The following is a 20,620-nucleotide window of genomic DNA, read 5'->3' on the forward strand; positions in this document are numbered from 1 at the left end:
ACAGTCATAATATGCTTATACGCACAACACTGCAAACAACATTGCAGAATTCCTGAACCGTCTGAACAGTAAACATATAGCACTGTAGTATAAGGAGAGAAGATAAGCTCCTATTCTTTGACTCAACATGGTGGTTTAAAAAATGCACAACTCATATACCACAGGAAGTCCTCGTTAAACCATCCTAACAATGTAAAGACAGGCGTCATAGATTGCACAGAAGATGCTAAGAAGTAATAAAGACACTTCACTACAACCTGTTTTGGCAATGGATAACATGAAGATTTCATAAAGAACGAAATTAATAAGATAAATGCAAAGAATAAAAGTGAGAAAATTATAAACGCGCAGTTGTATATCAAAAACCTATTTCAAAAAGACAGAAAATTCAAGTAAGAAAACGTTAGAACAGCATTAGGAAGCGATAACACAATAAGATTAATGTGGTTGATTGTGAAAGGGTTAGACGTGGTAAAATTATTACTAAACCTATTATTATTTTATATTCATTTTGCTTAAACCTATTCCACATTGGACCTACAATATTTGGTACACATAGGAGGGGGTGGGAGTTGGTGCACGGATGTCAAAGAAGAAGATGAAAATGTTTGAATATAACATTCAATCTTGATGAAATTCGACATGCTTATAGACCATCATTCTGAAACTATCTAAATTCCCATTGCAACCATAAAACAAACATTTATAGCCTTTAAACTTGGTTTTCACTGTGAATGTTTCTACCCTCTGGTTCGTTACGAAATGTTTCTCTGATTATGTTATGCTTTAAAAAATGCCATGACCATTTTATTCGCTGACCTAGGAAAAGGAAATGTATTCGAGAGGTTAATTAGTTTTCAAAATGAATCCATTCAAGTAACTCAACAACGACTAAGATTTCTCTGAATTTGCACAAGTCTAGCCCATTTTAAGTTATGTCAACCAAACATCCATACAATGAAATTAAAGCACAACCTCATTTACTCTTTTTCTTTCTTTCTTGATTCCTACAGAGCTACGAAGGCGAAAAAGAAATATTAGGCTGTCTAGAAATAAATGTCAGATTTGTCCCAATGACATTTAGAAACTGAATATCGAGGAACTCATTTTTGGGTAGTTGGTTTAATCCAACGTTTGTTGCTTACAAGGTGTCTTAATTGTCTGCTGTTTTAATTCTGCTCAGAGTAAGTTTCTCAACCCCCAAGGCAGGATGGACAAGAAGAACTTTTGTCTGATTTTCCTGTACGACTTCAAACTTGAACTAAAAGCTATCGAAACTACATGAAATATCATTCAGGCATTTGTTCATGGATCTGTTACTGAGCGTGCAGTTCAACATTGGTTTCAAAGGTTTCGACACGAAGATGAGAATCTTAAAGACCACGAAGGTCGTAAAAGGAAGCCATCCTTAGATAAAAACACATTAAGGGAAGTAGTTGAGACAGACCCTCACAACAGTATTTGAGCCTGCATAAAAGCTAGACACAAGCAAATCAAATATTTCCAACCACTTGTGTGCGATTGGAGAGACTAAAAAGTTGGATATATGGGTCCCGCATGAGCTGACTGAAGATCAACAAGATCGGCATTACGAGACCTGTCAAGGATGACGCTCTAACAATTGAAGTAAGATGCAGTTTAATAATTACCTCAGACGAACCCCCACCCCATTCTGTAAAATTTTCATCACCGGGTTTTATATTTGTGAAACTTTTTATTCTGATCACAAAATTTTAATCTTAATGTATTAAATTATATGAAAGAAAAACACTTGAAGTTTCGTAAAGATAATAAGAAAAAATTAAAATCACGTCATGTTTCATACTTCCCTTTGTCTTTATCTGTCTTTCTAAGTAGTTAATTAAATAAATATGATGTGTATTGGTTGTGCTCAAACAACAGATCATGCATAGCAAATGACCTAATGAATGTCTCTTATTTCATTTGTTGTTAAGCACTAAGATACACAACTGGCTATCTGTGCTCTGCCCACAGCTGATATTGGAATTTTGTTTTTTAGCGGTATGAGCTAGTAAGGGGAATGGGTGTCTGTTAGAAGTTAGTAATTGCAAACATTAATATAAATAACAACAGGTCTGAGTCCTACGAAATATGAACTGAATGTTTTAAATTTAGAAATATTATCTTAATCATAATATATGTTTTTTTACAGGTTCGTGGTAAAAAAATCATTGTTACTGGGATATGTTTGGCGTATATTTACTGCTTAGAGTGAAATAAGTATATTTAGGTTTAAAATTAATTATAGGCGTTGAAGCAGGATTATTTTACGATATCCCGATCTGGATTTTGGTTTATGATCCACTATAAACAAATATAGTTTAAAAATGGATTTATTAACTGAAGCTAAGAAGTTGAAAAGAGAGCGAAATTGAAGTGTAAAATAACTAATTAGTTTGTTATTTTATTTTGTTTTTATCTACACATTTTAGCAACAAAAATGCACCTTGTTGATGATCCCCATGTACAAATAATGGTTTTACAAATGCTGAAGCTGAAACTCGTTCCCCACGTATATTGAAATACTTATTTCAAAGTTTATTAAACGTCTTTTTGTTTTCTCAGCTTGCAATCTTGCTACTACATTTTACAATGATATAGAGACGGATTTGATATTTTAGAACTTGAAAGAGTCTATATTAATATCATAGATCCTATGCTAGTTTTGAATTTCGCGGAAATCCTGTAGTAACGAAGCTCACGTGTTAGTTTATCTTCTGATGTATAACATTCTTTTGTACAATAGAAACAAGCGCGTGTGTTTTCTCATAGCAAAGCTACTTCGGGCTATCTGATGAGTCCACCGAGGAGAATCGAACCCTAATTTTAGCGTTGTAAATCCATAGACTTACCACTGTAGCAGTAGGAATAAATTTCAAACAAATTTCTTTGAAGCTTCTTGTCATTTAAGTATTCGTGTTAAACTCTGTGGCGAGTAAACTTCAACTGAATGTTATCGATTTTGTTTTCCATGCAATGAATATTATATTTTACTTTTTGAAAATTTTTTGCTGCTTTTAAACTATACTAGAGTTGATAAAAAAAAATAAAAACGTGCAAATATATTAAAACGCCCCTATTCATCAAATACTCGGTAATAATTAATTTTAAACACAGAAGCTCAAGCACTGTGAAAAAGGTTGTTTGGACACAACGAACTTGTGTTATTTCATAACCTTCTTTCTATTCTTCAAAGTCTAAGTTATTAATTTTGTATTACAATTTAGTACAATAAAGAATAGGCTTTGTTGTTAAGCACAACGCTGCATAATAGGCTGTCTGCGCTGTGCCCACCACAAGTATCGAAACCTGGCTTTTAGCATGATACGCCACACTTTCCGCTGAATCACTGGAATGGAATGAAAATAGTAAACTTATAAAATCGATGTAATTGTTTTCTCTTATTCAGTTTTTTTCCTTTTCTTAATTCACATAGTTGAGTTGTTTGATTGTTATGCACAACGCTACACAATGAATTATCTATGTTATTCCCATCACTGGTATCTAATTCTGGATTTAACATTATACGTTTACTGATTTACCGTTAAACCACTGGGAAGGGGATATATAAATGTAGATCTATTATTACATGACCTGAAAAGCACCGAAAAAAATGAATGAATTGAGAAATTATTTCTATATATTGAAGGATCGGGAGCAACCTAATGATTAGCGTAGAGATTGTGTACCACAGTGTCCCTCATTCACATTATGTGGCCCTGTCAGATCACGCTACTTGATTAGTGCAGTTTAATAGTTTGTGTTGGGTGCTGTTGACTAGCTGCCTTCCCTCTAACCTACAAGTTAAAAATTAGGGACGGCTAGCGTAGGTAGCCAGTCCTACTAGAAACATATATATATAGTATATAATGTATTGTATACTATATAATGAGAAAAAACATATAGTAACTAAAGGAATGAAAAAAAATCTGAAACAGTCTCTACTTGATACAGTTTTCACTTAAACATATAAATCATTATGCAGCTACAGATTCTGATTCTGACTTTTAGACACATCCTTTCTTCCTAAGAAAATATGTAAATTTCAGCACTTCCCTGAGTTCTCTATATGAGTCACTGTTTTGTGTTGAATTCCGTTATCTCTTGTCCTACAAAACCGCGATTACCTGGAAATTTTGCGAACATTTTTTTCCATTTTATTGTCGTTATAGATGCATGTGATTTAAGGATAGAACTTCTGTACTTAATCATGAAATAACGACAAAATTATATAACTTCTTATAGTTTTGTAGTATATTTTAGTATGATTAGCAATTGGTTGCTTTTTATCCATGGCCCGGCATGGCCGAGCGCGTTAAGGCATGCACTCGTAATCTGAGGGTCGCGGGTTCGCATCCGAGTAGCGCTAAACATGCTCGCCCTCCCAGCCGTGGGGGTGTATAATGTGACGGTCAATCTCACTATTCGTTGGTAAAAGAGTAGCCCAAGAGTTGGCGGTGGGTGGTGATGACTAGCTGCCTTCCCTCTAGTCTTACACTGCTAAATTAGGGACGGCTAACACAGATAGCCCTCGAGTAGCTTTGTGCGAAATTCCAAACAAACAAAACAAAACTTTCTATCCACAGTCATGGTCTGGTGTGGCTCAGTAGTTTTTGTGCTCGGGCTATGAAATCGATGATTCATGTCTTGCTATCAAATCTCACTACATGATCCAATAAGAGTAGCCAAAGAGTTGGCGGTGGGTGTTGTTCACTGTTTCCCTTCTAGTAGTTATAGTAACTGTATTAATCCTTTCTATACTTTAAACATAAGTGCCCATCCTTTCCTCATTCCATTTAATTGTATTAGAAGGAAAACAAAAGTTTCCGCCTGCTGGCATAATGCAATGAATCACGTAACTTTAAATAAAAAGTAATTTAGTGTATTAACCAACTATGTTAGAGAATTTTCAAGAATTATTTGCAAAAATTAAAAAGAAACTGGGAGAAGACTGAATACGTCTTGATTTATGTTCTTGGAAACAGACATCAAATGATTGTGGTTTCTGTTTGGGTCTTGGCTACTTGCCAATAATTCATGAAATTTAGATGACTAATGACGTCATACGGAAATAGTTACGTCAAACTTTCGAATAAGAATATTATTTAGTTATGCAAATACGTTTTTTTTTTCCTTTAACAAAAATTACTCGTTTCTTAACCAGAGTAATTTCTACTTCCTCCCACCACCACAAGTCCAAAGAAATTTAAAATTTCATTATTATTCTATGAATATGTTCATACGTTTTTCGTTCAGATTTGTAGAAAATCGTTTTAATGTTACTTGGTTATGATTCATCAGTCTTAAGATTAAAGTCATAACTTAGTATACGTTATTTTTAAGTTATTTTCTTTAATAAGTCATTTTATGTAATATTACAGATATTAGCACGTAAACGAATCATGTTTCGTTTACTAAGTACTGAATTACAAAAGGCCTAGGGGTCGTAAGTGACAAATATAAATAGCGTTTCGGCGAAGACCTTGCTTGTTGTAACACAGGCAGCCTGATGAAGTTCAGAGTGTTCAGAGAAGACCTGGTCAGCGGCAGCACATAGCACATAAAACGAACCTGATACGCTATTATACACTCTTTATTTCTGGAAGTGTGTACTGTACCAATACAGAGATATGTCAGTTAAACTTTGGAATAGAATATCACACTCATTACAACATAACTAATAAATCATGCTTTACCATTTTAGACGTCTTACGTCACAAGAACTAAAGAAAAAAAATGCTCTGGCCTGAAGAACATATGAATGCCTGAAATAATTCACTGGAACTCTCAGAAGTTAAATAATATATATTATAACTCTGTAGTCATCAGACATCGGCATTCTTAAATTATCATATTAATGTCAGTAAATTAATGGTTCATAGAACTTAAAATTTCTCATTAACATATATCATAATTAGTTAAATTATGTAATTATAACAAACGTGCCTGTTCGTATCTTCAGTTCTCAATTCTTATAACTGGCCATGTGAGACTTTTATATAATGTGGAATGCCTTTTATTCCAATACTTTAAATGAGTTCATGAACTAACACAAGGTACTAAAAACAGAAAGTGTAGTAATTAGTCTGTTGATATGTTTTCTTGTTGTTTATTTTTGCGTAGAAATATTTATTGTGTTGCTGGTACCACTTCTTTCATAAATTGACTTATTCTATCATTTAACCTATTAGCTCTAAAAATCATACTTTAGGTCGTTTATAAATCTTCAATTTACCGTGAAACAAAATAGAAATTTCTACGTATACATTTTGTTACGTAGAAACAACTGAAGTCCAACAGAGAATTACTCTAAACAAATGACTCATCTTCCTGACTTCATCAATTCAGATAATTGGAATATTTATTCGTAATTTGGCATTTCTCACTTTCTACCCACAATTCTTTATTAGTGACACACAAAAAATTGGAAATATATTTTCGAAATATTTATACATTTATATATATTTATTTTATATTTTATCTGTATATTTATATTTCTTTTTTTTTTTCGTTTTGATCTTTCCTCACAGTTTTTGATAAAACTAAGTGAAATCCCAAGGATGGAGTTCAGCTGGGCCTGATTTGTCTGATCTACAACAAATTTCTTAGCACCTCATAAAACTTAAACGATCATCAGAAACTACTGTAAACTTGTCATTAACAACATAAAAGATTTTGATGAGAAAATCAACATTGCAGTTTAGTGTGGTGTTACATCATATAAAACTGTGAATATTTGTTATTGCAGCCTCGCATGGCCAGGTGATTCGGGCGCTCGACTCGTAATCTGAAGGTCGTGGGTTCGAATCCCCTTCACACCAAACATGCTCGTCCTTTCAGCCGTGGGGGCGTTATAATGTTACGATCAACTCCACTATTCGTTTGTAAAAGAGTAGCCCAAGAGTTGGCCGTAGGTGGCGATGACTAGCTGTCCTCTCTCTAGTCTTACACTGCTAAGTTAGGGACGGCTAGCGCAGATAGCCCTAGTGTAGCTTTGCGCGAATTAAAAACACAAATTACGAAAAACAGACACATCACCCGAACTTTTTCCGTAATCGGAAATGGTCGCAAGAATACAATTTGTAATAAAACGTACGTAGATTGATGGGAAGATATCCAACAAAGCTATTCAAATATAAAGAAACAAGAGTCCCTTTCTGTTAGGGTTCGTTGGGCATGTGGTTTGACGAACAGTAGTAACCCTAGGAAATACGAAGAAGTTGTATAGAACTTCAGTGTTATTGCTCTTGACTAAAAGTTTCGTTTAGAAAGCAGTTGATTAATTAGGTTGTAATCAAGTTTAATAATTTTTAAACATCGTGGTTAACTCATACCTACTTTATCGAACACCCACTTTCTTTATTGGCATCCCCCTCTCCTGCATCATATTACAAATGAGATATATGGGGAGAAAATGTTTTTCAATATGGTGACTTTATGAGAAACCTGAAAGCTATTTTAAATGAGTCGTTAAGAAATATTACGTCAGAGTTGTTTATAGTTGCATTAACGAGCATTGCGCCATACCGAAGAATTAAGCCTAGCTTATGTATAGGTTCCTCGCATAAAGAAAGAAATATTAAACCCTAAATAATTATGTAGTGTACAGTCAGTGTTTACATTTCACTTCCAAAACATACAAGAGGATTAGTTGCCCCGCACACAGTACTACTTTTCGCTCGTTTGGGCCCGACATGGCCAAGCGTATTAAGGCGTTCGACTCGTAATCTGGGGTTCGAATCCCGGTCGCACTAAACATGCTTGCCCTTTCAGTCGTGGGCGCGTTATTATGTGACGGTCAATCCCACTATTCGTTGGTAAAAGAGTAGCCCAAGAGTTGGTGGTGGGTGGTGATGACTAGCTGCCTTCCCTCTCGTCTTACATTGCTAAATTAGGGACGGCTAGCGCAAATAGCCCTCGAGTAGCTTTGTCCGAAATTTAAAAAACCCCAAAAAAACAGCACTTTTTATTGCCTAACGCCCTCCGTGGGGTTAAAAATAAGTTTACGAATTTACAATGTTAAAATTTGGGGTCGATTCTCCGCGATATATAGAGCGCAGATTGTCTAGTTTTGCTCTAAAACAACAACAGTATTAAGTAATATTAATACTCAATACTTATGTAAAAAAAAGGCATATAAAACAGGAACCACGTGTATATATATATATATATAACTGTGTTCCATGTTCTTAGTGGATATTAATTTCATACCAATCACCTTGTATAAGTGAGGCATCATTCACAAGTTCTGTGTCGTTTCTCACTCTGTCTAGAAGATGTGTTGATTATGCTTTAAACTTCTTCACGTTTTACTAATGTTGGAGGAAACTGACGAAACAATGAAGTAACAACAATGCTGGTATATAACGTTATGAATTAGAATACTTCGGAACTCTGTAGTCTTACTTGGGCCAATACAGATTGGCAGAAAGAAGAGATATAATTAAATATCAATTACTTATTGCCTTTTCTAAGCTTACAAGCATACTATTAAGCTAAGGCCTGTTAGGGAGTGAGCCAGGAGGGCCATTTAGCCCAGGACTCAAACTCAGAGGGGGTTTCCAATTTAAACAGTTTTGTTTTTGCAGTTGTTAAGTTTTGCAAGTTGATTTTATGTGTCTACCAATCAGACTAAAATGTAACGCATCAGCTTAGAGCTGCAAATTATATATATACCAATTAAATATTTAAACTATGCTTTACTTTTCTTTTGTTTTCATTTACCATCATTTTTTATATTTATTATGGCCAGGTGCATCAAATATAGAAATAGTCCAGGCCTCTCTAAACTTCTGAGAAGCCAAAATCAGGCACAAATTGACAAACAAGATGTCCGATACCATTGAAAAGAGGTGAAAGATTTTGTACAATATAGCAATTAACGATTCTTATAAAATAAGATAACTGCAGATTTTCTACATCATTTTTAATTTTTCCATTGCAGCTCGAAGTAAAGTGTATAGAAATAGACCTGAATTACTATCTCCCCTCGCAATGACAAGTTAAGATGAATAGTGTTAAAAAAATCTGGAGTTAATTTTTATAGCAATCTTAGATTGGTTATCCAATACTTCCACGATGTTTAGCATTTAATCCGTAATTACTAATTAATTGTTGGTATATAATAATTTTATAAGAGTTACATGTATACTCAGATACAGTTTCTGCAATTTATATAATTGTGATTAAATGATTTTATTGTTTCCTGTAAGGTTTTCAGAAAGAATATTATTAAAAATTATATTATTTTACACAAACTTCTGACTTAGTTTTAATACAGATGAATCACTAAAATTTGAGCTTTTTCTTACAATCTATAAAGTCCGTTTCCAAATGTTAATTCCTTGAGTGCACAAGGTAATAAATACGAATTTGTGATGAAAAGGTGTTACTAAGGGACTCAAACACATTATACGTCAGTTTTTCTGGGGAACTTTGTTACCACGTGCTAAAGGTAACACCAGATTGAGTTTTAACTTAAATTTATTCTCTTGTGTTGTTTTTTTTTCAAATATTCATTATTTTACTTTTTGAGTGGTTCCTGTCAATTATAATGAACACACATAGAATATTTACGGTCAAGAATATGCGATTTTTAATTAATATATATATATATATATATGTTACCATCCTTATTCACTGAAGTGTTCATAAATTAATGGGATGAAACGAAACATTATCGTGCATAGAATTGATGGTGGCCTCATTTCTAGCCATGGACGGCAATGACGATAAACGATTTAAAAGCATGAACACATAGATGTCCTCTTCTAGAACGTTGTCATGTAAGCGTGAAAATGTTTACCACATGATTGTTTGTTTAGAATTTCGCGCAAAGCTACTCAAGGGCTATCTGCGCTAGCCGTCCCTAATTTAGTATTGTAAGACTAGAGGAAAGGCAGCTAGTCATCACCACCCACTGTCAACTCTTGGGCTACTCTTGTACCAACGAATAGTGGGATTGACCGTTACATTATAACGCCCCCACGGCTGAAAGGGCGAGCATGTTTGGTGCGACGAGGATTTGAACCCGCGACCCTCAAATTACGAGTCGAGCATCTTAACCCACCTGGCCATGCCAGGACCTTTTTACCACATGAAGAAGGGATATTCCCTTCAGACTTTCCAACGTTTACCATTTTCAAATATGAAATGAATAAATAAATACTAAAACGTGTGTCTCTGTTTCTCTACCGTGAAACTAAAAACAAACCTGGCACTAAAAATGCTTATTTAGAAATGTGGTGGTGAGGGTTGAGAAACATAGAGAACAGTAGGAATAAAGTACAATAATGAAATGAAGCTGTTGAGAAATATGGTAAGTTTTTTAACACACACTCCACAAATAAACTATTTATAACTAAGTTGCTTTACAAAAATGTGGTTGATTCTAGGTCGGAAACAACTCTATCTGAGAAATATAGCAGCTTGTTTAACACATACTCCACAAATATTAGTTAAATAAGATCCTCAGATTTAGTGAAGCCTGGTTAGTTCTAGATTGAAAGCAGTTCGTTATTTGTATTGCGAAGTATTTTTAGGTGTTTAAAAATACATTCTTAAGAATATTCTCATGATAATCAGAAAAATATTCATTGACGACTATAACAAGCGATTTTCTTATTTTACAAACACAATTTTTATTAGTGGTATTCCAATGTGTACGAATTCATTGTATCTTCATTAGTAATTTGGAATATATAGATTTTTCTTTATCAATGAACCATGTTTAACTTGCGTAAAAATGTATTTTGAAGTTTAAAAGCTAATAAATAATATTTTTTGTTCTTGTTGAAGAGGATAAGAACTATTTATTTCTCCTTTGTTTAGGAATCTGTGATATATGGCTTAAAATATTAGAGATGCATACTTGACGTCAAAATAATCTTTACATAAAAAAGAGTTACATAACATATTTAAACTTTAAGTTAATACATCAAAATAAGAGTAGAGATCTCCCCTTTCCCCTCATTTCATCAGGGTGGTCCCTTATATCCGATATAGATACAACTAATAAACTCGTCTGAACATATAATCGTTCACTTCCTTATATCATCCGAACTAGAACTCAAAATAAATCATGACTAATGGCAGGCACGTACCACATTACGTGAAACAACATTCTTTTCGATAATAACACGCATACCTGCAAGAATACACAGCTTAAATGTAACTATTCCATTGTCCATCTCACTGTCACCGAATTATCCAACCGAGAACTTTGTTTTTGTGACAGCCCGTCTAATCCTTTAACAGTAGGATCTTAATCCGCCTATCTAACAGCGTAGTATATTTAGAATACCACTTACATACATTGGCCTAACATGAATAAAATTTGTTAAACTTACAGCGTTTAATTTAGGTCAACGGCCTCGCTTCAAGTCAAGACCAAAAGAAGAAAGCACGATCATGCCACTGAAACAAAAATAAAAATATAATCTGCAAGAGTCATTGAGAGTTAGATCGTTCACTTCGAGCGTGCAATTTCATATAAAGGTCGAAGATCTTGTGGTGTTATCCATTTTGTTTTATACTAATGCTAGATGCGGCCTTATCCTCTGGAAGGCTGGAGCTATAAGCACCTTTTATTGGTAACCTTACATCTTTTGATGCAAAAGTGCATGTTTTATTTTCTTCTCTCTGGCTTAACCAAACAGCTAAATTCGACATTCGATCCGTGCGGTTGCACAAGTCAGACAACCCATTACACAGCTTTGTGTTTAATAAAAACAACGCCTGACATTGCTTGGTGGTTACGACGCTTGACTTGCGATCTGTCGATTGAGAGTTTCAATCCCATCGCCAAACATGCTTACCATTCAGACATGGGACGTTATAAGTTACGGGCAACCCCACTATTTGATAATAGTAGGTCAAAAGTTGGCAGTGAATGTTGTTTCACTACCTGCCTTTCTTTCTTCTAATCTATCATTTTAAAAATAGAGACCGCAAATAGTCCTCAAGTAAACTCGAGTGAAATTCAGCAAACACACACATACATATATATATATAATTGTAAATAAGCATTCAAATCAGGATTATGTAACAATAATGAAATTAATATAAAACACAACTAAAATATTTTAAATGAGATTTTAAAAAGTGTCCATTACCACTCATATTCATTACCAATAAGTAATAATAGAAAATACCCGTTGTCATAGTTAGAGGCGTCATTAAACACTGGCACACGGGACTCGTACCCCGAATCCTCTCAAATGAACAGAATAAAATACCATAATTGATATCGTGCCTAAACGCAGAAAATGCCCACGACTATAAACCTGAGCCTCGAATCTTTCAAACACCTACCGGTGCCTCTGGTCATAGCTTCCTAAAGCATTGGAGATTTTCCATTTATCAGACATGATCCAAATGCAGATGCCGATCTTATTAGCAGCTGTGAAAATCCAGTTATGGATTAGGAGTGAAGTGAAACGTTTTCACTCCTACTGCCTTTCGTTGTCTGCATTCACTTGTGGGAAGGCAGTCAACCACAATCATTAGATTAAAAAAAAAGAGAAATAAACCACCTTATGTTTCTACAGTTTTAAGATTCCCAACCCATTCCTTCTTAATAATTGTTTAGAAACGTATATTCAGGGATATTAAATAGAATTCAAAACCCTTACCTTAATAGTTCTGTACTGTAATTATATCGACTCCTATTCCCTTTTCCTTTAAAAAAATTTGTTAAAACATAAACCATTTAAGATCAGACAAATCCAGCTACCCAAATCCGTCTTTCCGTCCCTGTATATTGAACAAATACCTAAACAAATTATTATTAATTATTTTTAAACTCCAAATCACCTTAATTAAGCAGCGATTTATTTATGTTTTCCAGCAAGTAATTTCAGTAATCATACATTATTTCAGTATATTATCATATTTATTCAACAAAACGGTAACTTTTTATATGCCAACTTTTGTAAATATTATTTTTAAATTTATTTGTTGATGATTGAACATTATCCGTTAAAGAATTGATATTGTAACAAACTGTCAAATATCGTTTTAATTTGGAAATAATTATTTTTAAAGGTATGAATGGAACTACACTGTTTGGGATAGATAAACCAAGGAATGAAATATTAAAACCTCTTCTTTTGTTAAAAATAATTCATATTACTCTGTGTTCCGCGAAAACAAGATGCATATTTAAATAGTGTGCACGGTGAGAACCATTGTTATATCATTCTGTTGTAAATTCTAACGAATATGTTTGATTTGAATTAAAATTTAGGTTATTGACAGAGCTTCGATCATCAATGTAAAGAAAAGTTTAACAGCGTAAGTTAAGATTTACTATTAATACTTCTTTCAAACATAAATTAACGTAAAAGCACACATAAAGACTTGCCATGTTTGTCAAGAAATTATCTCTCATTGGAAAAATTATTAGAAGGGTGAAGGTTGAACGAGAGTTTTACAAAAGTAAAATTTTCTTACAAAATAGTAATATTTCAACAACTGTTGCACTCCAGTGGCCCAGTCGTATATCTGCTGACTTAAACTACTAGAAATTCGGTTTCGATACCCGTAGTGGGCAAAGTACAGAGAGCTTTGTACTTAACTACAAACAAACAATATCCTATACAGGTGAACTAATGTAAGTGTATCACATTTCTTATATAAAACTTACTATTATATAGATTTTTTTAAGGCCATTGAAAATCTAGTTAATGGTACAACAGTGAAGAGAGTGAGAGCTATACTGATGGCAGAATGTTAGATTTAGTGTAGTAGTATCTTAACTCTAGCGCTATCTTCAAAGATAACTTTACTGCTTCCCTTATTGGTTTATAGTACTCTAATTTTTTTTTATCTTCTCTTATTTCATTTTTCTTACTTTATTATTATTGTGAACAACCATTGTTTCCAGTTCTGACTTTTTTTTTAGCATGCGAGGTCGATGAAAGTGAAGTTAAATTGGATAGACAGTGAGTGTATCCAAAAACAAATTGGGTGTTCCATCCACTAGTACCTCAACAAAACAGGGTAAATTACACATTCCTAATTTAATACTGTAAGACAAGAGGGAAGGCAGCTAGTCATCACCACTAATCGCCAACTTTTAGCCAACGAATAGTGGTATCGACCATCACATTATAACACTCTCATGGCTGAAAGGACGAGCATGTTTGGTGCAACGAGGATTCGAACCCGCGACCATCAGATTACGATTCGAGCGCCCTAACTACCGGGCCCAAAAAAAAACTTAAAAGCAGAAAATATACTTTACGATAAAAGTAAGAAGAAATTGAATACGTGAACTTACATTCTATATAAGTTCCGATGTATATTTTAGTTTTTTGATGGATAATTTTATGTCAGTGTCTTAGATAAATATATTGCCAGTAACATTTGGATTTCCCTTGTCTGATATGAGCATCCTTTAAGATGGTAAACTGTTCAGAAACTGAAGTCGTTTGTTGGTTTCAAATCTACGAAAATGACAAACAATGACTATTAAGTTTTCTATTTTTTAATCTTACGTAATGACTTTCAAACATATTTTTGTTTTGATGATAAAAAAAGAAATTTGGACCAACACATGCACACGTTTACATAAATACATATTTTATTACGAATGTTTTTTATACAATAAAACTGGACCACACATTTAATAATATGTATAAGACAAGAAAAAAATAAATAACGTTTCCTTCGCAATATCTTTACAATAATTATAAAACAGTACTGTAATAACCTCCAAGTGACTAATGTGATTCCAATGTGACACATTGCCTTAAGTATGAATTTTCAGAATCTAAAATAGTACTTATATTTACCAGATCTCTCCGGACATGAGACCAGGAACTTGTTTTTAGAAAATCATTTAGGGCGATATCGTTGCATTAAGAAATGAAATTTCACTAAAGTGGTTATGTATATTACTCTATTTAAATAATGTTTGAATTGTTAATTTCGGAAATTCCAAATCCACTTATGATGAAACTGACTAAGAAAACAAACCGGTTCAGATATTTGAACTTCCCTAATCAAGCTGTTTATCCAGTACTTAATCAGTCTACTTATTTGCTTATATACACCACACTATTCTATCATCTCTTCCCTTTGCAATAAATAGTGTTTTGAAATGTAGCATTTTGTTATGTGGGTAAGAATGCTTGCTACATGTACGCTCTGACTACTGAAGCATAACAGATTGTTTACTCGCTATAACAAAATGTATAAGAAGTTCTTGGTAGAACTAGCAGTATTATCTCGTTTAATTCCAATGAACTCTTTTCTAAGAACTTGGCTTTGGTAAAACATGCCAGAAAATAAGCGAAACTAGACAAGTAAATGTTAACGGTCAAGTATGGAAAACAGACGTTGTATTATTACCAGTAATAACAAACATTTCCTGGAGTGGAAGATTTTATTACGAAATATATCGCTTATTTCTGATAAAGTTTTGTCATCATTGTAAAAAAAATCGAAACAGACTTGGAGCATAGTGATATAGCTTCAGTTTACACCACCAAATAACACTTACATTTCAGTTATCGAAATTAACTAGCACACTTCTGTTTTAAATGTTATTAATCGGAATAATACTAAACTTAAGTTTTGCATTACCATTTATACTAAATAGGAACTAAATCTTATATCTTATGCACATTTAAGCATAAGTTTTAGTTCGTAAAAAGCTAACATGTTGGTAGAATTATTTTAAGGTTACTCCACAACCGGTTCGATATGTTAGGTCATATTCCGTTGACTACAAACAAGGTAGTTCACATTAACCATTACTGTGATTTTCTTTTAAATAACAATTGCTTTATCTTAGAAATAACCCTGAACTTTTGTATTTTAAAACATACATTTTGTTTTATAAAATGGAAGTCAACGATGGAAGAACGTATCGAAACTGCTATTTCTGGAAGTCGTTTGTGAAGAAGCAAATTAAATATTGATTTGTATTAGTATTATAAAAATGCCATAATATATGCGAGGAAGCAGATTTTTAAACACATTAAGATTTTGACATGAAAGTTATACTAACGACTGTGAAGAAAAAGCTTCTCAATCATGCGTGATTAACTTATTTGTTTCGAGGCACAAAGTGTCAACTATTGCAGGATGTCCTCTGTAACTTGTTATCCGATAATCCTTACATTGAACAGTTATCACCTTTAATTCCACGAACACGATTTACGTTCATTTGCCAGAGCGTAATTTACGTTAGGCTATTTTTCTTAACATTACCTGTATTTTTTTTTTACTTTACCACTTTACCTTTCAGGTACTAGTGTAATTTAAGTAATTTTAGAACTTAGATAATTTACGCATCGTTTATCGACAACTATTGTGTTTTAAACTTTTGGCAGATGACTTATAAGTTGTGGAAATAGGCGTATAAAATTTATTTTGATATACATGTTTTGTGAATATACTATCAAGAAACGTCATTATTGGTCCCATCAATAAGGTAGCTTCTGAAACAATAATAACTTCAATAAAAATCAACTATATACAGTTACATTTGGTTATAACAGGCACACAATACATAGAGTAACTATGAACAAATAAAATTTACGAATAAAACAAATTAATGTGGATAGGGATAATCCCTGAGATAAGCTTTCACTGGTTTTGGAATTTCTAGGGTGTCAATACTGTCATCAGCGAGCCAAGAGCCGAGGGCAGGATCGGCACGAGCCTGCAACCGTTTGTTGGCGGTGAGACGGCACAGATGCTGGAGTGACAAAACGTGCTTATAAAGTGGCTTATATAGTCGAACTCTAATATCTCTTCGTCCTGAGTCATCTAGCCAAACACAAAAAGATGCCTTGATAGACTGGCTCAATCGAACAAAATATTCAACCAGCTGTAAAACGCATTCAAATAACGGCATACGAACCACGAGTGAGTCAGGACAGTCTAACCGAAACTGCCCGCGAGAATAATGTATTCTTATACTCGTAGGACCCCTTTCAGTTTGTACACTGACGGAAAACAGAAAGCGCGGATTCGCACTGTCTCGGACTAAAAATGTCCCTACCTGCTTATCTTGAAGTAGATTGGATGCCTGTTGCCACGACAACCCCTCGTAATAATAACCACACATTTTCAGTTTCTGAATTGTTCTGTTAATGCGTTGGAAATCGTCATTAGGGCCTATGTTCATATAACCTGCAGGGCTTGTAGGGCGGGAAAATACCGGTGAAAGTTCTGCCGGAACAGGCGAGGGTGGTGTAGGCGATGACTTCGTAGAAACGTCTTCTGACTGGTGATTGTTTCCAGAAATTTTGACCGTTTCTTCGATTGAAGGTAATTTCAGGGTAAGTTCTAAACCAGGACAGGCACTGATGAATACCACAGGAAGCTGAATGCGAGTTGGGGCGACAATGTCAACACTTTTCGTTATCATATCGGCAATTTTAAATGTTCAGCTAAGTTTGCTTGGCTTGACTAGCGAAGACTGCGATTCCGAGAAGTATTCAAACTTCGACCTTACGCTGGTGTATTCCAGAGACAAAAATGCAACAGTGTTGGCACATTAGATTCAAACTCTTTCCATAGCAGGAAAAACAGTCAAGGAACTGAGAGATAACTGTTAGGCTGTTCCTTAGCCATGTGTTGAAAATTGAAAGGAATTTCACTGTTAACTTGTTTCCACTTCGAGAAGTTCTTGTTTCCATAAACCATCATCAAACACAATGTGCCCAATTCGTTTATATTATCTGAAACAACACGAGTATGTAAATAAAAAGTAAAACTTCGTTCACACGACAAAAACTGATTAGAAAATTTTCAAATATATATGCGAGGAAAACATGTCTGAAAGAATATGAAATTATTCAGTGGTCATATTTGTATTTGTTAAATGTCAATCTTAACAATACTAGTTAATACAGTAACTATGTTTTTGTGTTTCTTTTTTTCATAACCAAATGATTTTTTTTGATAACTTTACTTACTCTGAAGGCTTTGTTTGTCTTTGTTTAATTTCGCGCAAAGCTACTCGAGGGCTATCTGTGCTAGCCGTCCCTAATTTAGCAGTGTAAGACTAGAGGGAAGGCAGCTAGTCATCACCACCACCGCCAACTATTGGGCGACTCTTCTACCAACGAATAGTGGGATTGACCGTCACATTATAACGCCCCCATGGCTGAAAGAGCGAGCATGTTTGGTGCGATGGGGGCTCGAACCCGCGACCTTCTGATTACGAGTCGAACGCCTCAACCCACTTGGCCATGCCAGGCCTACTCTGAAGGCAACTCAAGATATAAAAATAATTATTCCTTTAACCTCATTAGGTTATTTAACCATTGTCATTGAAATGATGTTAGACACACACAATCATTTAAAAGTATATTTCATTCACTTCTAAAAAACAAATTGTGAAACAAATCAAAAATAACTTTTATTGCGTTTTATATCTTTTAAACCTTAAACACATGTACACAATATTCTTGAAAGAGAAATGTTGCACGAGAGAATTGAGAATACTTGACAATGAAACAGTCCCTAAACTCAAATTAATATACATTCATTTATTTTGAAAAATGAATGGCTTATTAATATACACTTTAAACTGCTGTACTTCTTAAACTAAATACACTAGAATAAAAAGTAAGCCAAGCTAAATTATTGTACGTAACTTACAATTTTATTAATGTAACCAGAATATAAATTCTATTTCGTTAGACAGGCTCTTATTGGTCGGTTTCAAATATATCTAAATCACAATGAAAATATTCTTACCCATTCAGTGCTATAATATCGAAATTCTTGTTTAAACCCGTTGTTTCTCTCACGTTTGTTCAAAATACTAAAAACTTAATAAATTATTTGACGTTCTCTGTACAGCAGAGGAGACGAACACATACAGCTTCGAAAGCTCACAAGCTAACACTGAGAAACGTCGGAGTCAATTCAACACTTATCTGTTTTCTAGAAGGCTTTCCTGATATCTGGAGATGCTTTACCCAGAACTTGACTACGTGTACGTAAATAAAAGTTTCTGGGAATGCTTCCCGAAGCACGTGGGTTTCACTTGAACAAACAGTCATGCTTGGCGCATGCGCAACTAAGTCTCCGCTTGCTTGTTTATGATTGGCAGTGGAGCATTCATTCAGAAATACTTATTGTTGGGAGGGTTATATTATCAAGCGGTGCTTACAGCTCAACCTTGTCCCACTAGAACGCACCAGCCGCCAATGACCTCAATGATGTAGTGTAAAAACCCGTCTGAAAAACGTGATGTTACTGCGGTCTACAACGTATGAATAGCTGCAATTCGTATATACATAACCACCAAATTTATAATATGGTTAGAAAGCCTATTTCAAGTCAAGTCACCTGGAAAATTAGACGGTCAGTGACATGTTGAGGCTGAACTTAAAATGTATTGTATTGTGCCTTTCAATACATGCTGAACTGCAGGTATTTGAGAATACCTAATACGTTTTACGTGTATCCGATCGTGCGTAAAATACATTTAATGCTTGTGTTAGTATCAAAGAGCTATGAAAATAACTGAATATCATAATAATGGCTTCTGGGTGACGTTTAAAGTGTCCGCTTATTAGAATTCAAGATGTAATTCTCAATATGGGTGACATGACGTACGGAATATACACGAGGAACTCGAGCAAAAAAAAAAAAAAAACAGCATTTAATAGAAATATTCAAAAAGCTATTCAATCTTATTTTGTTTACTTATCCAGTCATGCAATAGCACGTTTATCTCTACCCCCTTTTCTGGTTTATTTTCTACCGAGTAAAAGCATCATTCGCTTTGCATGTTTATAATCTTCACGCTAGACCTATGCCACTTCCTCTTTATCTGTTTCGTTATTTATATGCAGAAGCAGATAAACAAATAATATAATTATTTCAGTGCACAGACCAGAAAACTACGTAGTATTACAATTAGTAACCCGAGCATAAAATATGCCATAATGAAAAAAAAAAAAAAAGCAAGCTTCAAGGTCTTTGGCATTCTTTGAAAACGCATTATTCTCGTACCCAGAGTAGTGTAACTTCATAAAAGACAGAAAGAAAGAGAGCGATAAAGAGATCTCTGACATCCACCTGAGTTCACAAAGAAAATCTGTTTATGTGTGGTGGCGTAGGAAGCGGGGGAAGAACTGCCCCTACTTTTCAATCTAAACAAGTAAAATTGCATCAAATTTAGGAAAATTACTCTCAGCATAAGCAGGAGAATACATTGAATTTAAGCCAGAACCCGAAAACTTGCTGGACCCCAAGGCAAACCCTGAATTTTAGCCGTAATTGGTGCGCCTGTGACTCACGTTCTGCTCAGTCGAATAAACCTTGCCCCTTCCCAACTCTTTTAATTTCCCTCCAACATCCCTGACATGAATGTCTTTTATGTAACACAGCCCCCCGCTAGTACAACGTATGTTTTCGGATTTACAACGCTAAAATCAGGGGTTCGATTCCTCTCGGTGGGCTCAGCTGATAGCCCGATGTGGCTTTGCTATAAGAAAACACACTTTTATGTAACACAACTATAGGGTTAACATATGTTATGGCTCACCTTCTCAGAAGTGAAATACATAAAAAACTCATTCAAACCGTATCTTAAAACTGTTCTGGGTTTTAGGAAGGGCAGTTT

General features: G+C 34.4%; 1 protein-coding gene across 5 annotated transcripts in view; it reads right to left on the bottom strand.

The window, feature by feature from the left end:
* The window catches only part of LOC143225891 (suppressor of cytokine signaling 2-like), a 73,279-nt gene extending 54,186 nt beyond the window's left edge, over positions 1 to 19,093 (bottom strand). The window contains exons 1-2 of one of the 5 annotated variants that reach the window (XM_076456058.1): positions 18,742 to 19,093; positions 12,654 to 12,793 (exon numbers count right to left, since the gene is read on the bottom strand). Coding sequence is in view for 1 of the 5 variants with exons in the window: in XM_076456056.1 (XP_076312171.1) it covers positions 16,583 to 17,404 (822 nt within the window). In the remaining 4 variants the exon portion in view is untranslated. Of the gene's footprint in view, positions 1 to 12,653; positions 12,794 to 14,583; positions 17,718 to 18,741 lie in introns of those variants that run through there. The other 4 variants (XM_076456057.1, XM_076456060.1, XM_076456056.1 and 1 more) reach the window with 4 other exon arrangements.
* Positions 19,094 to 20,620: the final 1,527 nt, after the last annotated feature.

Source organism: Tachypleus tridentatus, chromosome 9, assembly GCF_004210375.1.
Source record: "Tachypleus tridentatus isolate NWPU-2018 chromosome 9, ASM421037v1, whole genome shotgun sequence".
Lineage (NCBI taxonomy): Eukaryota > Metazoa > Arthropoda > Merostomata > Xiphosura > Limulidae > Tachypleus > Tachypleus tridentatus.